We start from the raw sequence: 12,802 nt of genomic DNA on the forward strand, positions 1-12,802 counted from the left end.
GGAGGTTAGGGGGTGGAGGGGTTGAGCAAAAGGGAATGAGGACTCACAGACATGAAAAACAGTGTGGTGATTGCTGGGAGGAGGGGAGTTTAAAGGGACTAAATGGTAATAGAAGAAAATGCAATAAAGATTAAATATTTTTTAAGAAAGGAAAAAAAGAAGGAAGCTAGGCTTTTAGTGGTGAGCTAAAGTATATCAAAGTATATTAAAGGTATATCAAAGAATAATGTTGTACACCCAAAATTTATTTAATGTTATTAACCAATGTCACCTCAATTTTTTAAAACTTTTTTAAAAGATTTTATTTTTTTATCTTTAGAGGAGAAGGGAAGGAGAAAGAAAGAGAAATATCAATGTATGGTTGTCTCTCGTGTGTCCCCTGCTGGGAAAAGGCCTGCAACCCAGGCATGTGCCCTGACTGGGAATCGAACTGCAATCCTCTGGTTCGCAAGCCCATACTCAATCCACTGAGCTACACCAGCCAGGGCTCAATTTTTTTTTTTTTTAACATTTTTAGATCAAAAGATATTATTAGGACAGGAAAAAAAACACACTCAAGAATAGGACAAAACAGTTGGTTTTTTAGTCCATTCAAGCTGCCATAACAAAATACCACAAACTGGTAGCTTATAAATAATACCTATTTTTAACGGTTCTGGAAGCTGGGAAGTCCAAGATCTTGGTTCTAGCAGATTTAGTAACTGGTGAGAACCCATTCCCTAGATGGACATCTTTTTACTATCACCTCACATGGCAGAAGAAGGGAGGGATTTTTCTGAAGTCTCTTTCATAAGGGCACTAACCCCAATCATGAAGGCTACACCCTCATGGCCTAATCACCTTCCTAAAGGCCTCACCATCTAATACTACCACCTTGGGGATTATGATTTCAATACCTAAATTTTTGTGGGGACACAAACATTCAGTCCTTAGCACCTGGAAATCATCTATCTGAGAGGGTGTTAATATTTGGAACATAAAAAGAACTCCTACCACTCAACAATAAAAAGACAAACCACCAAATTAAAAAATGGACAAATGTTGTTTAAGGGTACAAACTTGCAACCAGTAGATAAATCCTGGAGATATAATACACAGAATAGTGATTATAGACAACAGTATTATTTTATAAGCTTCGAAATTGCTAAGAAACTAGTAGATCTTAATTATTCCCACTTCAAAAAAGAAATAATTATGTGACATAACAAAGGTGTTAGGTAACTCAATCATATTGCAATATATAAATGTATCATCTCAATATTGTATACCTTAAAATTATACAATGTTATATGCCAACTATATATCTAGAAAAGGAAAAAGAAAAAATGGACAAAGGACTTGAATAGATCTTTCTCCAAAGAAGATATACAAATGAATGGTCAATAAGCACATGAGAAGATGTTCAACATCATTTATCATAAGGAAATGCAAATAAAAACCACAATGAGATATTACTTCATACCCATTAGGATGGCTATAATAAATAACTTTTAAAAAATAATATAGAAAACAATGAGTGTTGGCATGGATATGGAAAAGTGGAACACCTGTATATTGTTGGTAGGAATGTAAAATGGTGCAGTAACTATGGAAAACAATGTGGTGGTTCCTCAGTATCCTGAACATAGAATTACCACATGATCCAGCAATATACTCCTAGGCATATACCCACAGGAATTGAAAGCGGGGACTGAGCAGATACATGTACACAATGTTCACTACCATACTGTTTACAATAGCTAAAAGGTATTGAGTTGAAAACAACTCAAGTGTCCATTAAATGATAAATAGCTAAATGAAATGTGGTACATACATATAACAGAATATTATTCAGTCTTAAAGAGCAATGAAATTCTGACACACGCTATAACATAGATAAAACCTTGAAAACAGGCTAGGCAAAATAAACCAGTAATAAAAGAACAAATATTATATGATTCCACTTACATAAAATACCTAGCATAGGCAAATTCTAGAGATAGAAGGAAGATTAGCGGTTACTAGGGGTTGGGAGGAGGGAAGAACGGGGAGTTATTGTTTAATGCTTACAGAGTTTTGTTTGGTGTGATAAAAAGGTTTTGGTGATGGTTGTACCACATTATGAATATAATTAATGCCTGACTTGTACACTTAAAAATGGTTAAAATGGCAAATTTTATATTATATGATTTACCATCATTTTAAAGTTAATAATGTAATATGCCAAAACTGCTAAATTATATACATTACTAAAACAGTGAATCTATGGTTATGTGAATTATAGCTCAATAAACCTGTTTTAAACATTTACTAATCTAAAGTTAAAATGATATTAATTAGATCTCATTGATTTTTAGAATATAGACTAATTCTGTCAAAAACTGTACTGAAACTAGCCTTGGCATTATTTACCTTAAAATTAAAGACAAGCATGTGAAGAAACCTAAAGTAGAATTTTAACTATTTAAGGTCTACCCTAAGGTCTTTTACAACTCTAAAATTCTAGGATTCCAACTATTTTAAAAGCACCTTCCCCCCAGTGGGTGTGCATCACTTGTTCTGGTGTCCTCCCACACACAGAAAGTTCACTGGTTTGATTTCCAGTTGGAGCACAGGCCTGGGTTGCCATTAGGTACTGGGTTGGGGTGCATACGGAAGGCAAGTTTTCCATGTGTTTCTCTTACATAAATGTTTCTCATCCCCTCTTTCTTCCTCCCTTCCCCTCTCTCTAAAGTTTAAAAAAAATTTTTAAAGCACCCTTTATGTTTAGTTGTTATTGTTCTTCTATTTTCATTAAAGCATATCCCTAAAGAGCCTTTATTTACAAAACTTTTGTGGTCCTAATTCAAAACAGATAATCAAGATATAAAATATATTTGTGCCCTGGCCAAGTAGCTCAGTTGGTTAGACTGTTATCCAAGGAATGATATGCCAAGGTTGCAGGTTTGATGTCCAGTCAGGGCCTATACAAGAAGCAACCAAGGAATGCATGGATAGGTGGAACAACAGATTGATGTTTCTCCCCCTTCCTCCCTCTCTCTCCTGCTGCTTCTTCTCTCTCTGTCTCTCTCAAAAAAATCAATAAATAAAAAACAATTTTAATGTACTTGCAAAAATTAAGTTATATTTCTTTCAAAGTACTGCTCTTACAATTTCAGAATGACCCACGGTTTTCCCCAACCTAAACCAAATTCGAAGTACTATATACATAGTAACAACAAAATATATCATTCAAAAAAGTGCTATTCACTTTCCATTAACTAAGCATACCACTGGCTTTTTTCCTCATACCACAAGCAAAAGTGCTCTAAGTACTTTAAGCATCTTACGGACGTACACCCTTACTTTACAAAAGAGGCCATTTACCCAAAGTACCGGTAAACAGCTAATGGTACCGCTAGCAAGAAATTCAAATATTCCTAGCTTCCAACTCTGGTTGCCTCTTTGACCTAAAAATTATCTGCTTTTAAGGATAATTAAAACCTGGAAGAAGAGTAGCAATAAGAAAAAAAAAACTGGGGGCAGGGAGGGGAATAACACTAAGAGAGGAGACAATCTAGGGAGATTTAAAACAAAACCAAACAAAACAAAACAAAAAAACACTGAGGGAAAAGAGAGAATGGAGAAGATCTAAAACTAGGGAAATGGAAAGTCACTGAAGTCAGAAGAGGAGAGTTTTAAGAAAGGGGGACTAAAACTTGTCAAACTCAGTAGTAAAGTCAGAGAACAAGATTAAAAAGTGACTGCATTTGGCAATTGGAAGTCACTGCTGACCTATTAATATGAATACATTGCATGAGAGGGACAATTAAGGAGTTGAGAATAAGGAAGTCAAGTGTTCAATGCTCTTTAAAGAAGGCTGGCAGAAAAGAAAGACATAAAAGAATGGAGATCAGTTAGAAGATACAAAGGAACATAGTCTCTTTTCCTGTGTTGCAGAATACCTACAGGAATTTCTTATCCTGAAAGGATAGAGAGAAAAGAAATAATACAATGCTAAGGGTTTGCAAAATACCTACCTTTGCTTTAAATAGCATGAGATCTAATTCTCTTTTGTAAAGGGATATAGGCTATGGCATGAGATGGTTTGGGGAAGAGATGTAGCACTTATTTTTCTTTGTATCCACAAACATTTTAAAAAGAATTTTGCAAAAAGGAAGCATTAATAAACGTCTGTTGACTGGACATTTTATTTCTCCTTCCATATGTTATCTATCCTATTAATTTCCCCTTACCCATTCAGCTGCTCCCATGGGTGAATATTAGAATAGAAACTGGGTCTGGTCAAACACTATGTTAAGTGCAATTAAGAGCAAGCAATAAATGTTGTATACTAACAGTTCTGATAAGGCAATGTATTCTAAAATGTTTGTGTCATTTATTTACAGGCCAATTTCTAAACTGACATATAAAAAAATTTAGATGTGTTCTTATAATCCAGTAGTCTTAGCTATGACATCCATCTCACAGACAACAAAAAAAATGTTTAAGAAAAACAAAATGAATCAAGTTTACTGTTCTCAAAATTCTACCAATGTCCTCTTTATTGCTCTGGAAGAGATTCAAAGGCCAGGGGAAATAGTTTGGTAACATAAAAGTCTTTTCAACATGTATAAGTGTTATGTAAGTTGGTGAACATTCATAACTTTCTAAATATCATAGCACTCATATTTAATTTTTTCCAGCAGACATCAATCAAATCAAAATACAATTCTTCTTTGGTGGACAGAAATTTAATATATACAGTTTATCTACCTGTAGGGCTCCATGGAATATTAATTTATAACCAAAACTGAAACAGTCTTGTCCAATTTAGTTGAGCACTAACTCTTTTGTCAACAATTCTCATCCAAATATACTAAAAGTATAACCAAATGCACTAAAAAGTAGAAACTTATTTCTATTACCAAGTAATTTTTCTTTTTTGCACAAGGAGAGGGAAAATAATGTGGCCAAAATAAAAGTACAAGCTAGTCCCAGCTGGTGTGGCTTGGGTGCCGGCCTAACCAAAACGGTCACCAGTTTGATTCCCAGTCAGGGCACATGCCTGGGTTGCAGGCCAGGTCCCCAGTATGGGGCGTGCAAGAGGCAACCACACATTGATTGTTTCTCTCCCTCTCTTTTTCCCTCCTTTCCCCTCTCCCTAAAAATAAATAAATAAAAATCTTAAAAACAAAAAAAGGTACAAGCTAAATGAACATATACAATACCGTGTGAGCAAAGCACTTTTCATTAAATATATTGCCTATGGGAGTGGGGGACGGAAAACTGTACTTGAAAAATAATTAAATTTAAAAAAATTAAATAAATATCATACTGCCTTTAACCAAGAATAGGCAAGGGAAAAACCCGCAAAATTTAAGAGAAAAAGCTTTTGGGTAATTACTTAAAGCATAAAATAAGACATGCCTGTCACAAATGTTGACTGAATAAAAAATCCAGAATAGGTTATAATTAGCACAAAAAGTAAAAAGTAAAGTAAAACCTGACAGAAGAAATCTTAGATCCAGCAGTTCTCAAACTTCAGAGTACATAAAATTTACCTGGGGAATGTCTGTCTAAAATGCAGATTCTAAATCTCACTGTCCATATATTCAAATTAAGTAGGTATGGGGTAGTGCCCAGAAACTGGCATTTCAAACATAATCTAGATCAATCCCATATAATATTATAATTGAGAAAACTATGTTAAGTAATCTATTTGTCTAGAATCACATAGAATCCTGGTCTCATTAACTCAAGGCAGTGGTCTTCTTACCATACTACTTAATGTACTTTATAGTTGAAAGAACTGGTACAAAGAAAGAATAAATTACTAATATATTATTTGAGTAAATGAGCAATCTTGGAATACCTCCTGCTCCAATTGCTTTTTATTATTCATTTATTTAGTATTTTTTAAACATTTTGTATATACATAGCGAGACAGATTACAAAACATTTTAAGATATAAACCCTGTCCTCTACAAGCAGTTATCAGTTAGAAGGACAAGCAAGGCAAATACATAAAACAGATATCCAACAACAGCAAGGCTATATGAATAAATGCCAAAATAAGTGGTTTGGCCAACTATAATTAACCAATTTATATTGACTTCACTCTGTACCTTTTATACATAGTTAGAATTTATCCATTACAGAAAAATACAATTTCTTCCCTTTCACTATTAAGAAAGTTCTCCTTTAGTAAAGAAAAGCTACTGTCCTTGTATGGAATTAATATCTCTCTCTCATATTTCATACACGCACCAACACTAATAACACCACCACCTCATATGCCAGGATAGCTTTTATAGAAACCAAGTTAGTATAATTTTTATGCAAAGGTCTAATTAAGAGTTAGACTCTGTTCAAATGGTAAAGAGAAGCTCCCTCCTGGACTATCTTCCTAATCATATGTGGTAGATTAAAGGTGTGGTTTCTTCATGCTCCCAGTAGAGTATTATGCACCCATATAATACCACAGCCTCATTATAGTCAAAGTGTTCTTTGCAACCCATTGTGTCTTTGGGTTTGGCCAGTGAGATGTTATAGGACCAGTCTCGAAATGGGTTTGTGGGATTCGGCTTATCCTCTTGTACTTCTGCCATTGCCATGAGACAAGTTTCCCCAAAGAGATTTTACCCTTCCCTCCAGCCTGGGGCTCAGAATGAGACAAGCAAAGCAGAAAAAATGTTTATTGTTATATAGCACTATGATTTTGTGGTTGCCAATTATTCTTCAGCAAAAGCTGACTGAATCACAATATTTCAAAATCTGAACAAGACTACATAAAGCAGTAGTTCTCACACTCGCCTGAGTGAGAATCTTTGAGGTTTACGTTTTTAAAAAATATATAGGTCCCAGAGAGATCCATTCAATACATCTAGACTGTGGGCCAGGAATATGCATTTTATCAAGAAGAAAAGGTCATCCTGTTGCAGTGCCCACATCTTGAGAAACAGCAAAATAAAGATTATTAAATTTCCAGTTCCTCAACAATATTCATTAACTGTTCAAGAACACTAATTAAATAAGTGAATCTTGCCTGAGAATGTGTGTGTTCATAAAAAGATGTACATAAAACTGAAATCTAGTCAAGTGAATGACTTCAAGTGCAGCAAGATTCAGGTGCCACTGATGTCAATTCAGCCATGGACACATCTGAGCCAGCCAAGGAGAATTATAATGTGATGTAGGACCCCCAGTTCCTTCAGAGTGTCCTGGAGACCCTTCCAGGTGTGGATCCCAACAATGAAGCTACTGAAAATGTCATGGGCTCCCTGGTGTCCCAAGTGACTAAGGATGGTGTGGGAGTTAGGAGTCCCTCAAAAATATGCCACCCTATCATGCAGATTATTTTGATCTGAAAATCATTAAAGCCCAACAAACTCAAAAAGTTTGTTACTTCCCCCTCACCTGCCTAAAGAGATTCAGACAGAAAAATTTGCTTCAGGAAGGGAACCTTAGCATTTTAACCTTAGCACATATGAATTGACTACTCCACCACTCCTTAGTTCAAAACTATACACAGAGTACATCTCATTTTTCTCTGTCTTCAGAATTTTCATGTTTATGTGAATTCCCCATGTACACATATTAAATTTAATTTTCTCCTGTTAATTTGCTGTAAATCATTTAAATCATTCTATCAGCCAGAAGAACTAAAGGGGTAATGAGAAAGTTTCCTAGGCCCCAACAATGTCAAGGACAAGAACTAAGACTGGAAGTAAATGGTAGCTAACCTGCTCAGGGGGTTGCATAAAATGGGGTGGGATATAGAGTTACATACATTATCTGTAACAATTACAAAATAAATAAACTTGGTAACTTTCTTCTTCCAAGAAAAAAAATTTTTACAGAGGCTTACCCTTAAAAAGGTATGACACTGTACTGTATCTTTTTATTAAAATAAATAATTCATTTAAAAACAAAACAAGCACATCATATTTTTATAAATTCTAATGTTCTGCATACCCACTGCTCTTAGAATTAAGGAATTCAAGAACTATATACACTAAGTGGGAAAGGGATTCAAAATAAATAATCATGACCCCCCCAAAGAGGGATGTGATATCAATATGTCTTCCAGAATTTTTTCCTTTCAGCTGTACTATTTGCACCTGTTTGGTTACATCAACTGCACCTATGTATCCCCAAACCTACACATGCCCCTCTTTAGTCACCTTGCACTTAATGAAACTGCACTAGCCACTCCAATATTAAGCAAAGGAAACGTTTACACATTTAGAACCATGACATTTGCATAATCAGTGCAATACAAAGATCATGTTAAGTGTCCCTGCTCTCTGCAAAGTCTGATCTGGATGAAGACACTACTCTATCTCATGTTCTCAATTAGAGTGAGAAGCTGTTATTATCATTAATGTTGTAGGTAAAGGTGCAGGCTATAATCCTGGCTCCACAATTTACTAACTGTGTGGTGAGTTATTTAAATTCTCTGTACTTCACTCCCACTCTTTGTAAAAAGAACATAATTAAACCTGCAGTATAGAATTGAGGATAAAATGAAAAATACATGTAAAAATATTAGAATAATCGCTGGCACATAGCAAGCAATAAATACTAGCTGTTATTGCTGTTATAGATCTAAAATCCTGAAATCCAGCTTCACAAATGTGGGCATCTGCTGCTATCTACTGCTAAAAAAAGAAAGAAGACTGAACCACTTTTAAGCAGTAATTCTTTTAATCCATCCCTTTGAAAGGACATTATTCTAATATTTACCAAATAGAAATTAAGTTCATTTTCAAAATCAATGTTCTTTCTTTTACTTCTATCAGTTCTAATTATAAAAATAATAAGCCTGTCAACTATACATGAGAATCTAGATGCTAAAAAGGTCAAAAATAACAAAGAACACTGAAAAGTCTATGCTTTGAGATTTCTGCTCTTAGAATGACTGCCTAAGCTTAAAGCTTTTATGTTCTGTATGTTTTACAGGAACCACATAACTCATGGCTACAGAATTTAAGTAGCTAACACAACATAAAGAAATCTAGTAAAAAGTATTCATTTTTATCCCAAAAGGAACTGTAATGACTAAGAATATTAAAATATAAGTTTTCAAATATAGTTAATTCATAAGTTCAAATATTTTAATACAACTATAAATTTATCATAAGCATAATAGACATTAATCAAAAACATCAAAATAGAAAAAGAAATTTCAAATTTTCTTTCAATATTTTCCTAATGCAGATTTCTGTGTCTAACATGGTGATGAGAAACTTACTGAATATGAAAAATACTTATAAAAATAAAAAAGCAATTGAAAAACTGTCATGTTGTCCTTGACTAGTTTTTAAAGGCATAATCTATTAAGCCATCCTAAACCAAATTTAAAAATTTTATGTATAATCCACTCCTAAAAATTTCTAAAAAAACCTATCAGCCAAAGACTGCTTGAAAAATAACTGCAAAAGGAACATGAGGCTTTTAAGGTGTCTGAGAACGAAAAGGAAAATATACTAAGGAAAGGATGACTAGTATTTGTTTAAACTTCAGTAAAATGACAAAGAACTTTCAGGACTCAAATCTCCTAGAAATCTGATGTGAGGTCGAAGTTGTCTCAATGACAAGACAGCCAATAAATGCCAGATGACTAAATGTAAAGAGATCAAAAGCACCCTTCATGTTTCCAAAAGTGTATAAAATAGCAATGTCCAGACTGAAAAGAAGCAAATATAACTACTAAAATACTTTGGAACAAAATAACACTAATGATAAAAATAATTAATTATACAATGTATTAATCTCACATTTTATTCAATTCATTCAGTAACATTTTTGAATAATGAAAGGAACATGGATTCCCAAAGAGTGATCTAAATTTAAAAATAAGGTTCAAGTGTTTTATAGTTGATGTCCTTTTTACTGTAAGCCAAATCTGCTTCTTTATATAAAAATAAAAATAAAAGAAAGAAAAGCTACAGCTCTGTTTCCAAAGATCTCATAATAGACACTATCCACTGGTGATTAAAATATTTTTAATCTTTGCATTACCTCACAGCTAAAAATGTCAAGAAACCACACCCAATATGTCTTTTTACCCCCAAGGGAGGTGTGAAGGGGTGGGAAATATGGGAGTGGGAACTCCAAACTACACAAAAGCACAAAAGGTTACTTCCCAGGATGGATCGGGAAAGGAGTGTAGGTACATGGTCACTGTTCCCTCTACAGTGATCTGGGGACGCATCAAAGGGCGAGCGCAGGCCTCAGCCTCTGCGGGATCCCTCCCTCGCCACCCGCAGGGTAAGTGGCCCGGACGCGCCAGCCTGGGCTACTCACCGGCCGCAGTGCTGACCAACAGGACGGTCCACAGTAGAGAGGGCACCCGCCAGGGCCGCTGCAGCAAGGAAGTCATCCCTGGTTCGGCCAAGAAGCAGGAGAGCAGAGAAAAGAAATATGGAAAGTAAACACAGGCGGAGAAACACGGCCGGAAGGCTTGCCTTCTTTCCCGTCTGACTTACCCGGCCGTATTACAATGCAGTTTGAAAGGACAACTGGCAAATGAGAGGACCTAGCTGCAGAGCTTTCATTCCGCTGTAGGAATTCCCTTCATTTCTCTCCCTCGCGGCTCGGGGGGTTCATTCGCCTAGGACCGGGTGCCTCAGCCCCGCAAACTGAAGGCATATCCGTGGGGAGAAGCAGGGAGACAAGAAGCAAGCCCCGCAGTTATTTCCCTCGTAGTTTCACGATATCAAAAAAATAGCCAGGTCTAGGAGAAAACATATCCAGGGTGCAGAGGGGTGTAGAGCAGGGATTCGACGGAGGAGCCGAAGATCAGAACTAGTTCCCGACTGCCGGGAAAGGCGAAGCCCGGCGAGCGGCAGTGACTTCGGGAAGGCAGGATTCCTTTGAGTTTCGCTTCGGTGCTTCCTTCACTCCAATTTCGAGAACACCAAATTCTCTTCCTCCAAAGGTTCGAAAAAGGTGTCCGTCTCCATGGACAAACCCACAGCCTCCACGCCTTCGTGGAAAGATCCTGTGAGGGTCTAGCCGGAGGACTCAGGGGCAGTGGGAAGCGGGGGAGGGGAAGGGTCTGCAGTCTGGGCCCTGTGCTCCCAGAGACAGCGCAGGGAGGAGAGGTGCCGGGAGAAGGCTGCCCTTTCTAGCCCTCCCGGTGCGCTCCTCTATCTCTTTTTTTATTGCTACCGCTCAATCTCTCTTGAGGTAAATTCCACCATGAAAGCCTTGTCTTCTCCCGTCAATGGCTCCCGTAAGCGAACCACAACCCTCCCACCCACCCCCCTTCAGAGGAAGCCGCCGCAGCCGCCTCGTTCTCCCGCAGTTCTGAGCTCCGGGCGGAGCTCGGGCGTCGGGGGGCCGAGGGCGGGGGACGGCGGGAGAGCGGATGTAGATGGCTGGGAAGGGGAGGTGGACACTGAGGCGGCGAGACACCCAGCACCCCTCCGGGAAGCACTTCCAGTGGCTCCGAGCAGACCAGACACAAAGGGGGGAGTCGCCGCAGCTGCCAGTCTGCGGCGCTCGGTCCACGGAGTCGCCCCGCCTCCGCCGCCGCTGCCGCCTCCACCTCCTTCTCCGCCTCCTCCTCCTCCTCCTCCGCCTCCGGCTCTTCCCGGCCCTGTCTGTCTCAGGCCTGGGGTGCAGCACCGCCGTCTGCTGCAGCGGAGGCAGCAGCGACTGTGGCGCGAGGAAGCAACTCTGCGCTTGCGCACTCGCGACCCCCAGACCCCGCCCCTCGCTCACGGGCTGGCTGAGGCAGACGCGGAGGCCTTGGCGTGGCTTGTCTCACCCAAACTGGCGAGGGCCGGGTGGGGCCAGCAGCTGGTGATAGAAGTGGCTTTTCTGCTACATACACTTATACTTCCGTAGACGAACATGCCTTTGGGGTGCATGTGTGCGTGTTTGAGAGAGCAGCCACATTTTTTTGTCCTGCCTTTGGCAAACTCTTGTTAGCTGGGTGATTTAGCCCCAAGCTGGCGTCGTGGTCGTCTCGGTGACCGGGGTAAAGCCCTGAGGAGCAAAACTGTTCCTATTGTTTTGTGGTGCGGGAGCTTCCCTCTCGGTAGCCTCAAGAATCCAGCCCATCACACTTTTCCCAAACCGGAGACCTCAACTTCCTCGGCCTCCCCTCACTGACTGAAACAAAAGCCGGAATTGGAAAGACCACACCTAAATTGATATTTTTGTTCTTATCAGTGTCCCGCTTTCCTCAAGCACCCATTCCCGTGGCCCTCCTTAGATGACAGGAATCCTGAACATTTCAAAGGATGCGAAGGCATAAGGAAAACTTAAAATTCTATATACTGTCCTGCTGTTCATGTATGTACACTTCTGCCTGCAGCGAGGTTTCCACTTCGAAGGTGGGCCTTTATTCACACAGGCTGGAGGGCTTTAGGGGATTTGGGGGACATGGAAAAAAATTGCGTTAAGGAGTTGCTGCCTCGGGGTAGCCACTCTACCCCGAGGGATCGAGTCTTCGCACCCAAGGAAACAGAAGGTCCTGTAGGTAGCTCCCTTGAATTTGGAAAGGATCGGCCTGGTTGTTTTTTTTTTTTTCAGTTGCAAAATCCCCAGAAGTCGAGATAGGAAGAGAGATTCTACCACCTACCACGCCTGCAGCCCTTACTCACCCCTACGGGATTAGACCAATTTGGGTGGGATTTTGCTGGGGAAGAAGGTAGAAGGCGAAGTGCGTGGTGCCCTGATCGGAAATCTGGGTTTAATTCTTAGCTACTAGGTGGAAAATTTGCGTGGGAGGGCTATCTTAGAGATGAAATTTAGCCTTCTGAAAGCTGGTTTTGCTGGTCTTTCATTCTGGCTTAGGGCATTTGCAAAGATGCATTACTCACTGCTG

The 12,802-nt window shown here is 38.8% G+C and overlaps 1 protein-coding gene across 2 annotated transcripts in view; it reads right to left on the reverse strand.

The window, feature by feature from the left end:
• The window catches only part of BMPR2 (bone morphogenetic protein receptor type 2), a 149,532-nt gene extending 138,011 nt beyond the window's left edge, over positions 1-11,521 (reverse strand). The window contains exons 1-2 of one of the 2 annotated variants that reach the window (XM_037043585.1): positions 10,452-11,518; positions 10,270-10,347 (exon numbers count right to left, since the gene is read on the reverse strand). In XM_037043585.1, coding sequence (XP_036899480.1) covers positions 10,270-10,345 — 76 coding nt within the window. In that variant the 5' untranslated portion in view covers positions 10,346-10,347; positions 10,452-11,518. Of the gene's footprint in view, positions 1-10,269 lie in introns of both variants that reach the window. The other variant, XM_037043586.1, reaches the window with a different exon arrangement.
• Positions 11,522-12,802: the final 1,281 nt, after the last annotated feature.

This window comes from Sturnira hondurensis, unplaced genomic scaffold, assembly GCF_014824575.4.
Source record: "Sturnira hondurensis isolate 20B ecotype Veracruz unplaced genomic scaffold, ASM1482457v3 Scaffold0004136, whole genome shotgun sequence".
Lineage (NCBI taxonomy): Eukaryota > Metazoa > Chordata > Mammalia > Chiroptera > Phyllostomidae > Sturnira > Sturnira hondurensis.